Here is a 16,541-nt window from a genome sequence, read left to right as displayed (position 1 = left end):
AAAGATACTTTTCCTTGACTTCAACCGTCGTACGTTCAAAAGAACATTTATTGGCTAACACTTAATCAGGCTATAACAGGTCCAGTCGAGACAGTGACAGTGTAATGGGGCTAATGAGGAAAATGAGCGAGTGTGACTCAGTTTGGTCGAGTCGGTTTGTCTCCAAAGCAGAAGGTCAGGGGTTCGATCCCCAGCTCCTGCAGCCGCATGTACGACGTAGAGACACTTAACCCCAAGCTGCTCCTGCTGCTGCTTCGTTAGCTGGCTTTGACGAGCTAACACTGGCGCTCTCTTTACATCGCCGGCCCTCGCCATGAATGTGTGTGAACGTGTTGGTGTGTCAAAGCACTCTGAGCAGTCAGAAGACGAGGAAAAAGAGCTTTACAAGCTCAAGTCCCCTGACCATTTAATCTGAATAACAAACAAAGTAAAAAGGATTACCAATCTAGAAAAAGCATTCCGAGCTGATGCTTAAGCAATAAGAGACACGGTTGAGCATGGAGAGCTTCATGCACACAATAACTGCTCAGTACAATCACTTAAGCCTATCAGGACCTAGAATTGATTGACCTAGATAGTGATCCCTGAGACTGAGCATCAGCGCCAACACTTGAATAAAGAACCATGTGAAAGCTCTCGGACCTCTGTTACAGAGCGGTAAGAAAGGAATTATATTGTTGAGGATTCAGTTTCCATCAGCCTGGTCTGTCTTGACCTTCTCTCTGGAGGGCTGTTCACTGAGAAATTGCAATAATAACACGAGTCAATCTGTACTTTGACAATGCTTTCAGTGTCTGCTTTGCCCTTGATTTGAGTCCCTTTGGAACATTTTGACATTTCCACTCTCGTGTCCGCTGAGACTCCATATTCTGCCCACCTCTCCTGGTGTCCCAGGTCCTGCAGCAGCGTGTCAGCGTACTTCTGCCTCTCGCTGGTCTCCATGTTGGCCAATTTCTTCACCTCGCTGCGCACAAAGTACCAGAACTCCTTCACGCCGTTCTCCACCCTCCTCCGCAGCTCCTCCTGAGTGGGCCCCGGGCCTGTCGAGGGGAGGGGAAGAGGGTGAGAAAGACACACACACAAAAAAAAAAAAAAAAAAACACAGCTCAGAACGAAACCAAACACTGGCACTGAGCCGGCAGCGTCACATTTGAAGCACACGTATGATCTTAAACAACGAATCGGTGAGTTTTTCTTCAAAGCAGCTCCGTTGTGAATACAGCTGGAAGAAACGAGGAAAGAGAAGATGCCAGGAGCTTTAGGAATGTTTGAGCATTAGATTATGTGAGCTAAACAAGCTAACGGCTTTAAACAATGTTTCAGAAAATAACCATTAAAAAAAAAAAACCTCCTTCTTTCACACTCTGTCCCTAGGTGTTGCTTTGACCTCATTAAGGAGCACTTCTTCCTTCTCCTGTTTTCTCACACTATTCTAACAACAGGAACGAACTCTATACCCCTCTTGAGCCAAACAATGTGGAGAGACCCACATGGACAACACAGCTGCCTGCTCTGGTTTCCGAGGATGAGGGACACACACATACACAAAAAAAAAAAAAAAAAAAAAAAAAAAAGTGAGGAAAGGGAAGGACAGCCTCGAGCAGAATGAGAGGGAGGTGTTGGTGTAGAGGGAAAAGGTTTTTTTTTTTTTCTCTCCTTTATCTCACTTTCTCCTCTCTCTCTCCTTCCTTCGATGGAAATAAAGCTGGAGGGTATTTTTAGCTTTTTCTTCCCCTGCGGCAAGATGGAAAGGCTGACCTCGAGCTGCCCTCCTCGCTCACATGTCCTTCTTTATTTTCTCTCTGTCGGCCTCTTTTCTCTCCTCTCTCTCCTCTCTCTCTTCCATCGGGGCATTCACACTCTTTGCACTTCATTCACACATTTCCCCTCTACCCTGACAGCTTTCCTGCCCCTCTGACCGCTGCTTAGAGTGGCAAGTGTGAGCCTAACCCCTGCCTATCTGACTGCGCGGCCCTGCCATCATTGCAGTTGAGCTGCAGCGGGTTTACCAAATGACTCGACGGAGATTCTCCGCCGGAGGGGAAAGCTCGCAAAGCCTTTGACTGCTTTAACACCACATATAGCCATCCTCTCCACCTTAAAAATCAATCCTCTAACATTTTCTGAGGGGCCGTGCCAAATCCTAGCCTGCAACCTTTTCAGATGGCGGTGCTCTGCTTACCGTCTCCAGTGAGTTTCTGGAAGCTGTGGATCTTCTGTTTGGCTCTGGTTAGCTGGTCCTCCAGGGAGCGTAGTCTCCCGGCAGCCAGGGAGCCGGCTTCCGCCTGACCCTCTGGTATCCTTGGAGAGAAAGACACAGGAGACAGGTGGGATGGGTGAGCATGTGCGTACGTTGATACACGGCAGATTAGGCAAAAACGTCTTACTGAGCAGAAAAAAAAGCCCTCCTTAAGTTCTAAATCTGTATCACAGGGCACCCAAAGAAACAGCAGCAGCTGGTTGAGATGTGCAAGGGATCATTATTTGTCTTACTAAATGATAAATGATGCGCACAGAGCAAACACACATCTTTGAGTTGCTCTTTTTCTCTGAGTAACAAAAACCAAATCATGAATTTACACTGAAATGAAGCAGAGTGAAAAAGAAATCATAAAATTGTGCAATTTTTTTTTTTTTTTGTGTTTTTAATTTTTATATTTTTGCAATGGTAAAACATTAAGTTGAGATTTTGTCAAAGAAACTGATTTGGCTCCGATTATATTCAAAAACACCTCATCAGATTTATTTCCAACGCAAAACAAACGGGCAAGCAAGTTCTTGTCACACTATTTTTTATGAATCAACAATAAAAGCATTTAAAGTGAGCTGAATAATTGACGTTTAAAAGGTTTTTATCTCGTCTTGGTCGTCCCTACCTCTGGCTGGATGATGCGCTCACCTCTCACTTCACTGTGATTAGAAACACATGGAGGCTGCTCTGCAAATGTTGTGAAACTCTTCTAACAGCATCAATAAAAATCACACTCTGATTACATCTGCAGAGAAATGCTGCAGGGGCCCCACATTCACACAACTCTGCTCCTTTTCTTTTCTTTTTTTGTTTTGTTTTACATCTTCATCGTCTTAGTTTTATTAGTCGCTAACGAGGCGCAGGAGTTTGGAGGATCAGTGAGAATGTTAAGCAACCCGACAACCACAGTGCAGACTCGTATGTGCTGGAGATTCCACTCTCATTCGGCTGATTTCAGACTCCAAAGTCGTGTAAAAAGCGGAGATGTGACGACTGGCATCTTGTAGAGTTGGCCTACCATATCGTTCTTCTTTTTTCCATGTTTGTTCAGTTCATTCATTCAACAGAAAACACTTTATCCAGTTTCAATATCCAATGCTTCATATGTGTAGAAAAGGTGAAATACAGAAACAAGTTCATTTGTTTCATTTGAAAACAAACAAAAAAAGAGAAGAATGACTTTCAGCCCTTGTTGACTTGGAGAGTGGCAGGGTGTTGTTGAGGGTTTGATCACAGACTGTTAATATTGACGTCACCCAGCTGTTACTGCAGGGGGGCTTTGGAGTCCCATCATCCCATTCCTGAAAACGCTGTGTCATCCCAACGACGGGCTGAGAGCTGGAGCTGAGGCGCGCTTCAACCTCTTGACAAACCCTTTCATCACGCATCACGCCTGTCAACTAGGTCAGCTTTGTGCCTTAGTATAAATAATGCTTACCCTAAATAAATATAACATTGGATAAGTTACCGAACAATTCAACCCCCTGTACTGTGCGTGCTGAACGAGACATGAGATCAGACCCATTTTGTTTTTTAAACCAGGCTGTAAACATGTTCATTTCCGCTCTACAAACCTGCTTCTTTGAATGGTTGTGTATGTGACTTCAGGTGCTTCTGCAGCTAACCTCAAGTGGACCCATCACCTTCAATTTTAAACACAGGACGTGGCCTCTTGGGTATGATACAATACAATAGAACCCGATATGTGATACGATACGATAGAACAAGATCATGTGATACGATATGATAGAACAAGATCATGTGATACGATAGAACCAGATCATGTGCTACAATAGAACAAGATCATGTGATACGATAGAACCAGATCATGTGCTACAATAGAACAAGATCATGTGATACTATAGAGCCAGATCATGTGATACGATAGAACAAGATCATGTGATAAGATATGATAGAACAAGATCATGTAATACGATATGATAGAACAAGATCATGTGATGCGATAGAACCAGATCATGTCATACGATAGAACAAGATCATGTGATACGATAGAGCCAGATCATGTGATACGATAGAACAAGATCATGTGATACGATAGAGCCAGATCATGTGATACAATAGAACAAGATCATGTGATACGATATGATAGAACAAGATCATGTGATACGATATTATAGAACAAGATCATGTGATACGATATGATAGAACAAGATCATGTGATACGATATTATAGAGCAAGATCATGTGATACGATATGATAGAACAAGATCATGTGATACGATATTATAGAGCAAGATCATGTGATACGATATGATAGAACAAGATCATGTGATACGATAGGCCTAATCGTCCCCTTGGTATGATTGGTCTTGGTCTCACTCTGTCATCTTTGTCTGCACCGTGCTGCTCTCAGTCTTTACGCTACAGTGCGTCACTTCTCTTGCATGTGTATTGTGGGTTTATTTTAGTCATGCTGCTGTTTACCTTAAATTGTTTAATGCAATTCACTGCTGTGTCCATCAAATGTCTCCTCAGGGATCCATTGTGGGCTCTATGAATGCGTTAAGTTAACCATTCAAAACTAAAGAGCTGCTACAAAAAAGCTATTCAAGAGCGGTAAACGGATTAAAAATAATTGCAAACTACTTGTACTTAACCATTTATCGGTGGCTGCGCTGGAAATCCCCTTTCATTATCAGTGTGTGCTGTAGTGGACATGCTTTCTCATCGGTGTGTTTAGTGAGACTCAAAGATGTGCTGGCAGAACATGCAATGCTTTCAGAGGCACTAATTATATCTAGGCTATGATTACATCTACATCTTTTCTGGCTCGGTTTGAGTAAGCACACCATGCTAAAAATGTAAGCATGCATTAAAAGAGATGAGTGAGCTAAAATAAAAATCATACTCGAATGGTTTAGTAGATTTACAGCTGATAATGCTGGTCGGTCTAAAGGCTCATCAAAGAGGACAAGATGTTTGGGCTCAGATTTAGTCCATCTTTTATTCTCCACAATAATGCACTAAGTGTATTCGAATATGACTGTTGAAACTGCTCTTTGCTAAGAGTGTTTACTCCCTGATTAACACAAAGATATAAATATGAATGGTGACACTTCTGTGTCTCACAGCTATGAATAACTACTGAATCCAGAAAACACAAATGAGGACTGTGACAAGCGGAGAACACAGAGTTCAAAACAGCGGTGGAGAAAAAAAAAAAAAAAAAAAGAACAGCCGCCGACGTTACACCGAATCAACTCCTCTGCATAAAACGATTAAAAAATGGAATATGTCGCAATGCACAGGGGACATTGGTGAAGTGCGGCAAAGGCCATGTTAATGAGTCATCAAGGCATGCAAACTCAATTTGCTCGCTGAGTGAGGAACATCAGTCGCTGGCAGGCATAACGATGAGACTTTTAAAGTAGAAACAGCCCTTCTCGATCGTGGCCCAAATGATGCTCTGGCCTCCACCTACACTGAGCACCAACTGAGCATTGTGCCTCAAAGTCAGGGAAATATCTGAGGGGGAAAAAAGGGAGGATATTGTGATTCCTAGATTATGTAAACTTCAACCGACAAGGATCAACCTTTCCATACCCTTCGTTGCATCACACTTTCTCCGGTCTGGATGTCATAGTTTGATTCACCTGTCCTCCAATGGTGCGCACCAGTTTCAGCCACCTGATAAAGATCTTTTGAAATGTGACCCAGGTGTGTTCCCTTTCCTAATGTGGCTGAGGAAGTGACTTATTTTACTGCAAAATCTGTTAAAACAATAGTCAATGAGGACACACCCCAACCTAGTTTTAACACCAATGTATAGGAAGTAGGACTATTTCCAACATGACGTCATTTCCCAGGGGTTTTAAGTATAGCTAAAAGTGCAACATAAAGCAACATGATATCTCTGAGAACTAGGAAGAAGAACTAGGCCATACCAGAGCAAGCTAATGACTATAGATGTGGTACAGAGGTTAGATAACCTGCTCTGGAGAAAGAAAAGCTGCTGAGACACAATGTTGGTGCAGAGAAAACACAAGCGCCCCTCAAACAAAAGATGTAGATATAAAATATATCCAAACACTCAGCTGAATCTAAACCCGCCGACACACACGCAGGAAAGGAGGCAAACAGTGTGCACAAATACACAAATGATCCCTGACGGTATCTCCAGAGAACCTGAAGCGGAGACGAGACGAAGCAGCTGCATTCAGCAGCATCTTAATCAAACGATACAGGGGAGAGAGCAGAGTGGGGGGAAGGAAAAAAAAACAAAAAACTCTGACTTTTGGGAGGTGATGCGGAAAGGATTGGTGGTATGGGGGGGGGATACCGTGCAGTGAAAGACAGGCTATGAAAGCGCGGGGTGATGAGCCCCACTGGCACTGAGCACTGAGCCGGAAAGCAGGTGAGGTTCAGCATGTAACCCAGTTTCCTCTGAAAAGCTGCCCCAGGTGTCGAGCCGTGTACATGCTCCCTCCCCTGCACATGGTAACCGCGGAGTTCATGGAGCGATCAGAGACAGGCGAAAAGTCTGAACGGAGGGGGCATAGGTGGCACTGCTGCACTTTTATATCGACCTTGTCAGCAGATATAATATACATGGACTACAAAGGAAATCAAACGTGGTAACCGGGGAAACCATACATATGTATAGTGTTTAGATGTGAGCTGCAGATACAGTCAGGCAACAGCGTCACCTTCCCTTTCAGAAGGAGCTTTCGTTAAAGTATTGCACTAGAGTTGTTTGGACAAGTTTACCTCTTCAACACAACCTACAATACGATTATTAGCAAGAATGGCAGTAATCGCTCTGATCCGATATCTTGGTTTTGATTTAGTTTTTCCACAGAACAGTCGCCTACCTGGCCAATAATATCCATTATATAGATACAGCCAAAAAAAATTCCCTCGACCGGTCCTTGCTGAGACCATGCAGGGGGCCTGCGGCGACGTAGTCAATGACACAGTCAACGTGGGCGGACTTGTAACGCCCCTTCGCGGAACTTGTGAAAACGAGTTGCAACCATCGATCTAACCACCAGGAGGAGCAGTGATTATGGAAGCTGGTGTCACTTTCTACTACTGCTGTCAACCATATTTACATGGCAGCAATTTTTCTCTCACACCATGCTTAGTGTGGAATGCTTAACAGCTTTTTCATGTTTTACTGCTGTGTCCCAGATTGTAGCCCAACAAATGTGAGGGAATGTTCTCGGTAGGGATTGGCTCGGTGTTCCGAGCCAGGAAATAATACAACGATCACAATCAAATCACATCCTTGCAGAGTTGGTCAAAGCTCTGTTTTATGTTGTTGTTCGTGTCACCATTTTAAACCAAGTCTATGAGGAAAAAAAAAAAAAAAAAAGCATTGAAGCATCTTTTCTACGCATGTGTATGAACACTGTTATTAATAAACAGTGATGCGTAACCAAATGGACAGACAGGTTCTAACACTTCTCTGGGAGCAAACCATTTGACTCCAATAAGTCAAGCTTATGTATGAGAGAAAGGGACTAGTCATCACATAGTTGGAAAATTCTAGTATAACCATGAAAAGCTGCTGCCATTGCAAAGAATCACTTTGAGAGACCTTTTTTCAAAAAGATAACGTTAGCAACTATGCTACAGCCATATACATATACGTCTGATTGTACTCTCACTTTATGTCAGATTAACTGCAAGGGATGTGCGAGTATCTGTTGTGGGAATATTCTGCAAATCGGTGAATCTAATCGCTGTGCCTCCTTCCTCTGTCCGCTGACTCAACAGCACAGTTTCAAGTAAACCGATTCTTGATGCTGCATTCTTGCTTTGCATGCTTTAATGCTCCAGTACATAAAAAGCGAGCCAAGTTACGCTCCGAGCCCGGGACTTGACAGAGATGTCCTAACTGCAGACAGATTCCACAATGGGGCTAGTGTTTGTGGTTGTAGACCTTGATTTGCCATGCCAGAACATCAGAGGGGTCGATGGGAGCTCAGGTCTGGCAGCGGAAGCAGAATCTGTTGGATGGTGTTGCAACAAGTGAAAGCTGTAACCCAAGCAATCAGCCCCAGCCATGTCCCTTTATATCCCAGTGAACAGTATTCTTAGCCCTCTTTTTCATAGCTCAGAGTTTGTTTCACTTAATGTTGTTTCACTTAATGTCTCCTGTGAGTATTGTTCAGTTTGCGTCAATTTTGGCGCCCCCCAAAGGACAAAGTACCTCTTATCTCTTGGGGTTTCTTCAGCATACAGTAAACCATCTTGTCCGAATCCTACCCCATGAAAGTCAAATCTAGTGTCTGAATGTGTATAGGGATGAAAGTCATGGTATTGGAGCACCTCTACTTCAAATATATTGTGGTCTTTTTAATGCCCATTAATCTTGGTCCCGTCCTCTTCACCCCCTTCCTTCCTTTTCCCTTTTTCGTCCCCTCTGCTGGCATGCCTCGGGGATTGATCAGGTCCTCATCGCTCAGCCCAGCTGTCACTCTAACCCCTTCGCTCCCTTCGATGTCACACCGTCAGGCTGCCGCGTGTCATTGTCTCTGCGGGGGCCTGTGGCTCGGCGCCCGCGGTGACTGACAGCTGCAGAGAGGGCGGAGCCAGAGAAGACTGAGCAACCCGACCTAGTGCTCACCTCTCATTAATGCTGCTGGCTTAGCGGTGGGCTGGCGTGCTGCCTGTCGCTCATATCAGTCAAGAAACAGCCTGGATGACGGAGCCGCTGAACTGAAACTGAGGGCACGCCAGGTGATGCTTCTTTGAATGTGAATGTTGATTAAAGACTGATTAATTCAAATCTGACTGCGATCTGAAATAACTGCTAATTCAGAAAAATGGGTAACACATGATCGGAAGTGTGTTAATAATGTTAAGCTGCAGACATTTTTTTTGTCAGTTGAACACAATCATTCGTGGCTAATACTTGGTTCAACAGAACACCGCAGTGCTATCTCATCCTTTCTGAGACTTACGTTTACTTGGAAGACGTTGATAGCTCTCTTTAAACCCAGACCATTTTTTAAGAAGCCAATACGTTCTAGATGTTACTTTCACACCGCGTCTCACCCCTAACCATTCATACACATGGAGCAGGGGGAGCAACCCGGGGTTAAGTGTCTTACCCAAGGACACATCAGACATCAGAATGATCCACAGTGGAGATATTCTTTATCGATGTGAACTGGAAGGTAAAAGGATTGAAGTTAGCTTAACTCAAAAAGAGAGAAAAGCTAATCGTATGAATCCTGAACCGAGCATTAAAGCTAGTTGAGTGTGTACAAACAAGCCAGCAGCTGCTCATCCAACTGCACCTCAATATCCTTTATTGTATCATACCCTGTACGACCAAACAATGTTTGTTAAACACCTTTTTTTTTAGTGTCAATACCACTTTTAATCACCAGGTCCTTTGGTTTTAGGGAGGAGAGGACCTCTGGGTAATTTAACTCCCTGTGGAGAAACACAGGCCGATGAGCACTGATGGAATTTCAGATATGGTTTGTAAAGTTTACGGCCTGTCCTACAGCCTGTAAACAGTATGTTTCTCCTCCCTTGCCCAGCTCAGCGAACAAAAAAAAAAAAAAGAAAGAAAGAAAGAAAGAAAGAAAGAAAGAAAGAAAACAATTTGTGCAAAGATTTGACTGACAAAAAGCCGGTCTAACTCTGGGAGTTCTCAACTCCTAATTCACACATACAACTGTAAGGATCATCTCCACAGAATCCTCTACGTATCTACGTCATCCCAGTGAAGCTACACAAATGTGTAAACAAGAAAATCTATATCCTATAAAAACCACTTCAGTCTGTCTTCTCATTGTCATCCAGTGTGTAGAGGGAATGCACAACACAGCCCAATAATGCAACGTACATCAGTCGAGTGCTGCTTCGGTATGAGGGCACTAACCACGTTATATCCCACACTGAACTATAAATCAACACAATGCAGCTGCACAACAACTGAAAGCAAAAGTGTAATCATTTCAGGGTTATGTGTTTAAATCTCTCTGAGGCCCCTCATACAAAATGAAGCCATTAATGTGAAGGCGAGGTACGTTCTACGAATCCTTCTTTTTTCATCCAATGTCTGAGGGATTCATTTGCTCAGTCCAAATCTGCAGGATGGGGAAGTAGAATGGGTAAGTCGTGCGGCGAGTTAGTCGATTCGCGCGATAGTGAGTTGTTATGCGGCGTGTCAGTCGGTGTCGACCTGCCGGCTGGAGTCTGGCTCCGTGCCATGCGTCTGTCAGCAGTTTGGTAGTTGAATGAGGTGGAGGACGAGCAGGAGGAAGAGGGAAGTGAAGAAAGAGTGAAATGTGGAACAGGAGGAGGCACAGGGAGGGGCTGTGGAAGTGGCAGGAATGACGGGCAGCTCGCTAACAGCCTCTTTGTGCCTATTAGGGCTCTAATGTAAGGATAAGAGACGCTACACGATGGGGCACTGGTGAAGTTCTCTCCCGGGCCTGTATCTGACCACCGCACACACACACGAACATGTACAGAGAAAATTGAACAGAGGACAAACCAACCCCTGTCTCAGTCGATGGCTCATAACGCCTAACCTCCTGCCTGCTGTGGCAGATACTTAGCTGTAGCTTATAGGGACTTGAGAAGGCAGTGTAGCGCTGCTGCTCCAGTAAACAACTGCGGAGGCCTCGGTCCCAGATCAACAACCGAAGTCAATAACATGCAACAAGCGTGCAGTGTGTCGGGGACCCATCTGGACACTGGTCGACTGAAAGCTGCACTTGTATTTTATGCCATGAATTCCACCTTTGTTTTTGAGCCAATTTTGAATAATTACAAAAGCAAGGGATTTAATCAGGGACCAGCTGTCTGACGCAACGTGTGTGTGTGTGTGTGTGTGCATGTTTTTTTTTTTTTTTTTTTTAATGTTTGTGTGTGCCCTGATGAGGGCCCAGCATCAAAGTGAATTGCAATATCACAGAGCGGCAGCAATGGCAACATCTGAAGCATCGGGTTCCCTGTTAATGTGAAGCACAGCAGGACATACTACTGCATCCCCAGCACACACACACACACACACACACACACACACGCACACGCACAGGCCCTGTGTTTATGTGTAAAGAGAAAGGCTGTCAGCATGCGGAGATAAGAGCAAAACCATCTGTCTCTCTATTACACATAGCTTGAAAGTGTGAGTGATGCTGCGTGGTTAATGGGCTCTACAATGTGCTATTGTCTGCAAAAAAAAATAAAAAAAAATAACACAATGAAATCTGGTGAGGTGTGCGACGGTCCATCCATCTGTCTGTCACACACACCATCTCCGACGCCAGTGATGAGCTTTCCACGAAAACTTCGCAGCAATGTTTGTTTAACAGCAAGACGCCGACTGAATCAGATGCTGAGTTAATATTTGCAAAAGCTAATAAATAAAAGTCCATATCAAAGCAACATCTTGGCATTTGAAAAATGACACTGATTGGACTTGCAGGGAGATGGAGGGTGGGCTTAATTGCTGGTCTTTGCAGAAATGTAAGAGCACGATGCACTGTACCATCATAACGTCATGCATGGCATGCATGTAAGAGGAGTGCATTACGTCTGACAGCTCATCACAGTTTACTTCAAAATGTAAGAACAGTGGACCCAGTAGAGACAAACTAATGGACCTGATGCATTTCACTAAAGCACTCAAACTGTCAATGTAGCATTGGCTTCACCACTCATGCAGATGTCCTTGATTGCTTGCGTAAGGTAAGGATAAGGACCACAGCTGTTACTGTTGATGAGCTTTGTTTCTGAAATAGCCTGCTTCATTTTGGTAGCTTACATTTGTTTGGATCATATCTGGAGATTATGTTTACACAGGAAAGAGACACCTGCTTACTCATTTTGTGGAAATGTTTTAAGTAGCATCCTTAGTGTCATTACGACTGTGCTTAGGTCCTTTAAGTGTTTGCACTTTCACATGGAGATCACACTGTATTATTCCTGGGTCACCTCAGTGGTGAATGTTGAACTCCACTCTGTCTGGCTTCCACTTTGTGGATTTGACCTTCATGTATTATACCACGGGCTGTAAATAAAGATGGAAGACATGACAGCTCCCCGTCAGCAGAGCTAGAACATGTGACGCTCCCTCCTCCTACTGACTGGCTGTAGTATAGGTCACAAGCTCCGCCTCCTCCATGTTAACAGAGGTGACATTGGTCGAAAAAAAAGAAAGAAAGATGTCAGACAAATTATTCTCAAAAATGTTTTTTTTGTCATTTTAGTGTGATGTCATTATGCTGATTTATGTAAGAGTGTTCTCTTCGAAAGGTTATTTTTTCATTTTCTTTGATTTGGTTTTTAAAAGGGCTATGATGTCATGATTGATAGCTGTGTTGACCACTGTGGCTCCTGTGGTGCTGTGGTAGCAGAAAAGAAGAGAAAGAGCCAGAGGAAACTTAACAAACATTAAAATAAGAAATAGTGAATTGTCCATAACCATAAGTGTGTGCCTCAAACTGACACAGGGATATTTTCTACGGTGGACTGTTTCGACTCTTTGGCAGTCTATCATTAAGTATGATGTGTGTTTTGGTTGGGCGAAAAGTGGTGGGAAGTGAATTCCAGCGGCGTTCTCTACTGGGTAAACTCCGGCTTCAAATAACATCAACAGCACAACGGAGCTGAACAGTGACCGCTCTTTTCTCTAATATCGTAAATAAACCATGTTTTTCATAAAACGAAGGATGATATCATACTGACTTGTGTCTGCTGCGGGAAAATAAACACACCTTTTCACACTCAGTGAAACTAGATGGTTATGGCATGATGGCTAATAATCTAATCCACAAGGGAGAAAATGAAGGGGGATTTTGACTTCTGGAAGCACACAGTCCAGCTCGATCCGTCAGTACCTGTGATGGATGGGGTCGTCCATCTTTATCTACAGTCAATGCTTTATGCCAGAACATGAAATGAGAGGAGTAATACCGTTTATTTTTTGCATCACCAGAAATGTTTCAGAGATTTATAAACCATTATCATATTGTTTGTCACTGACTCTCTACCACATAGTTCAAGTTAAGGGTGTGCATGGCAAGATATCAGGTTTTAAATTACTGGCTTCAATCACCCTGGCTGGTTGATTAATGCCATATAAAGGCTTATGCACATTTCTGAGACAAAAATCTGATCAGTTTTCAAAGGTAGTAAATATTCCTGGTTACATCATCAACTCCAACATTTCCGCCTCATCGTTACCTGAGCGATTCGGCCATGCGCCGCAGGTCTTCATTCTGCTGCTTGAGCCGCTCTAGCTTGGCCAGGATTTTGGAGAGCTCCCTGCTGGACCGCTCCGGGTGCTCGCTGTCTCTCACCAAGTGACCGCCAATGTAGAAGAGAAGGGTGCCCCAGGCCAACAGCACCAGGGTAATCCAACGCCATGAACCCGCCCAGGGCCGCATGGTTCAGCCTCACCCGCTCTGAAAACACGTCTTGGCGTGCCTGTACACCAGCCGACCCACCGGCCTCGCCCGCCGGATGTGCGCGCGCACACACACACACACTCTGTGCCCCGTCACCACAAGTGCCACAGCGCCAACCTTGGCATCTTTGCAGGGATGGTGTACAGTAAAGGCCTGATAGGAGCAGGTTATTGTTGGCGTTTGGCTCAGGAGTGTGAGGGATGGGCAGTGTGTGTTTCTCCTGCGATCAACCAGCGTATCCTGTGCATGCTAAAGCATGGCTAGCATGTTGGAAGTCTGTGTTTCAAAGGCTGGACAGGTGTTCTCTCCCCTCCAACCAGATCCCTGTTGACCGGCTCGTCCCACACAGTCTTGCAGTTTCCTTTCGTCCCAGGGGATTCTTGTTTTACAGAAGTGTCCTGTGAAAAACAAAGAAAGAGAAGGAGAGCTTAGAGCACAAGTCTGCGTGATGAAAATCAGAGAATGCATTGAAGGAGTGGACAAACCACCATGCTGTCTTTCACTAGTTTCTAAACCTTCCTTTTGGACCCCTTGTTGGATTTTTTGGAACCGGAAGCCAAATTAAGAATAAAGGATGGATACACATTCTTCATATCTATTACTGTACAACAAGTTGTTATGGAAGCAACTTGCCAATCACAGGTTGCCATGTCTTAAAGGTCACATATTCTACGCTTTTTGGGTTTCTCGTACCTAATTTATGTGTCGACAAAAGTATGTTCACGCTAATGTTAGAAAAGTGTCTGTTTTCATTTACTGCCACTCCATTCAGGCCTGGACTTCTAACACTCAGAATCCCCCACATGTGCCAAGTCCGATTCCATTGGTCGATTAGCTCTCTTGTAATTGGTCAGTCGCTCGGCTTTGTTCTCGTATATGTCCCACCTCTTTTACCATAATGGAAATGCTACAATGCTACAGTCATTCCTAGGGGAGCTTGTGCTTGCTACAACAAGCCAATGGGCTTGGATCAGTGGATCTTGGTCTTGTGATGTCACAACACAAACTTTCAACGAGGGGGGGGTAAGGGATTGAGCTGGCTATTGCTACTGCTAACAGGAGGAATGAGGAGAAGTCGCGTTTTCACGACCTTTGAATTTTTGCAAATAGATGCGCCTAAACATGCACGAGACACCTGGAAAACACACTTAAGGGAAGATAAAACCAGAAAATGGGACCTTTAAGGCGGTAATAGAAAAATGTGGACAAAGGCTGAATAAGTGTACAGATGCCCCCTGCAGGTCGTTGAGAGATGGCAGGTTTGGGTTTTACTTCGAAAACCTGGATTTCGGCTGACTTGTCATGTAGGTCAGGGATCCAGCTAGACAGACAAATACTGGTGAAGAGATGAGCAAAGCATGAGGCATGGCTCATGAGTGAGCACAGAGCAGGGCAGACACACGGATACATACAGCCAAGAAGCAGACTGGTCCTGACATAACCTTGTCTCAGCAGCCTACAGGACTGATCAGGATGACACTGCAATTTGCATCAACATAGTTGTGTGCAGTCTGAGAGGTATGCTGCATTGCTTCCAGGCACGACAGGGATGTTCCACTTGCCGTGTCCTGCCTGCTAGCAGACACACAAACGCATCCATATAGACGCGCATAACTTACTATCCTGCTTGTTTCCCTTGACACCCATACCGCATCCTTAATCACAGCCTACCGCAACCCGCATCCAACATTTTCTCCCTCACATTCAGTAAAAGCACGACTAAGCCAGACAGTTAGTGGATTTGTTTGGAGCTGGTTAAATCCCACAAAATTCTCCCCGAGCATTCCCTGCTCCCCAAAGTGCCCGCTGCCATCCCTGAAGCCTCCTCCGTGACTGAATGCAACATTGTCAAGGTGATGCAGTGAGCCCAATGGAGCAGAGGGAATGAAAAAAATCCCTGGATCATCACTTCCCTTCATCGCAGAGCAGTGGGGGAGACGGAGATGGACGCGTGCCGGGTTTATGAAGCAACCTTTGCTGTCAAGTCAACCAACAAAGCCCTGCCACGCAACGGAGACTGGTCGTGTGATGGGATGAAGACTGGCAGGTGTGTGAGTGCAAAAAAACATCTAAGTGTGTGTGAGTATGAGTGCTGCTATCATCTTTGAGTGTGTAGCACAGCGCGCTGGAATAATACCAAACATCTCAGACTTTCCGTGAGCGGTGGTGGCGGTGCGGTGGGGTTGATTGACAAGTCGCAGTGTCTCTGGTGTTTCCGCCCTGTGAGCATCCGAGAGAGGAAGTGTTCCTGCTGGGGTTCGCCTTGCAGCGACGAAGTAGGTTAACAGTAGCACATCATGTTTACCATGGCTGCATAGTTGAAATGTAGGACATAAATGGTGCCGTGCTAAAATCCCAGAGAGACTTTTGGTGCTTCACAGTGAAAACAGCCTGGAAAAAAAGCAGCCAAAAAAAAAAAAAAAAAAAAAAAAAAGCTAAAGCACTGAGATACAATCGACGCTCCTTTTATTTCTCGGGGAATGATGCAGGATTATTGAAATCTGCACAAACCCTCTTTCCTTGCCGGTGATCCTGTCGCGACTAACCCAGGCTGACACAAGCGTGGCTCCTCTTTATGCATGCAGCACAAAGATGTGCTGAGCTGTGTTTTATTATGGAAAATAAAAGCTGCAAGAGGGTAGCACTCCACCAGCTAATGCACAACTGGGACTTTACTAAAAGGCAGCCGGCAAAAGCCCTTGTCACCGTGTTTGAGGAGCCATAATGAGGCTTGTGTTCAGTAGACTAAAACTGATATATATATATATAAAACTGCGGGATGAGGCAGGCAACTGCTGCCAAATAGGATATGGGAATGTTTCTGAGATAACACTCCTAGCTAGTGTTCTGCTTATACACTTGAAAGTCAAGCTAAGTCAGTAATATATTAC

The 16,541-nt window shown here is 44.5% G+C and overlaps 1 protein-coding gene across 2 annotated transcripts in view; it reads right to left on the bottom strand.

Moving 5' to 3' along the window:
* fut8b (fucosyltransferase 8b (alpha (1,6) fucosyltransferase)) overlaps positions 1-16,541 on the bottom strand; it is a 79,222-nt gene that overhangs the window by 32,003 nt on the left and 30,678 nt on the right. For both annotated transcript variants that reach the window (XM_079370920.1, XM_079370919.1), the window contains 3 exons: positions 13,427-14,048; positions 2,183-2,301; positions 878-1,040 (listed from right to left, as the gene is read on the bottom strand). In XM_079370920.1, the coding sequence (XP_079227046.1) occupies positions 878-1,040; positions 2,183-2,301; positions 13,427-13,629 (485 nt within the window). In that variant the 5' untranslated portion in view covers positions 13,630-14,048. The remainder of the gene's footprint in view (positions 1-877; positions 1,041-2,182; positions 2,302-13,426; positions 14,049-16,541) is intronic.

This window comes from Symphodus melops, assembly GCF_947650265.1.
Source record: "Symphodus melops genome assembly, chromosome: 1".
NCBI classification, from domain to species: Eukaryota; Metazoa; Chordata; class Actinopteri; order Labriformes; family Labridae; genus Symphodus; species Symphodus melops.
The sequence above is the reverse complement of the archived record's forward strand: the minus strand, read 5'-3'. Positions and strand labels throughout refer to the sequence as shown.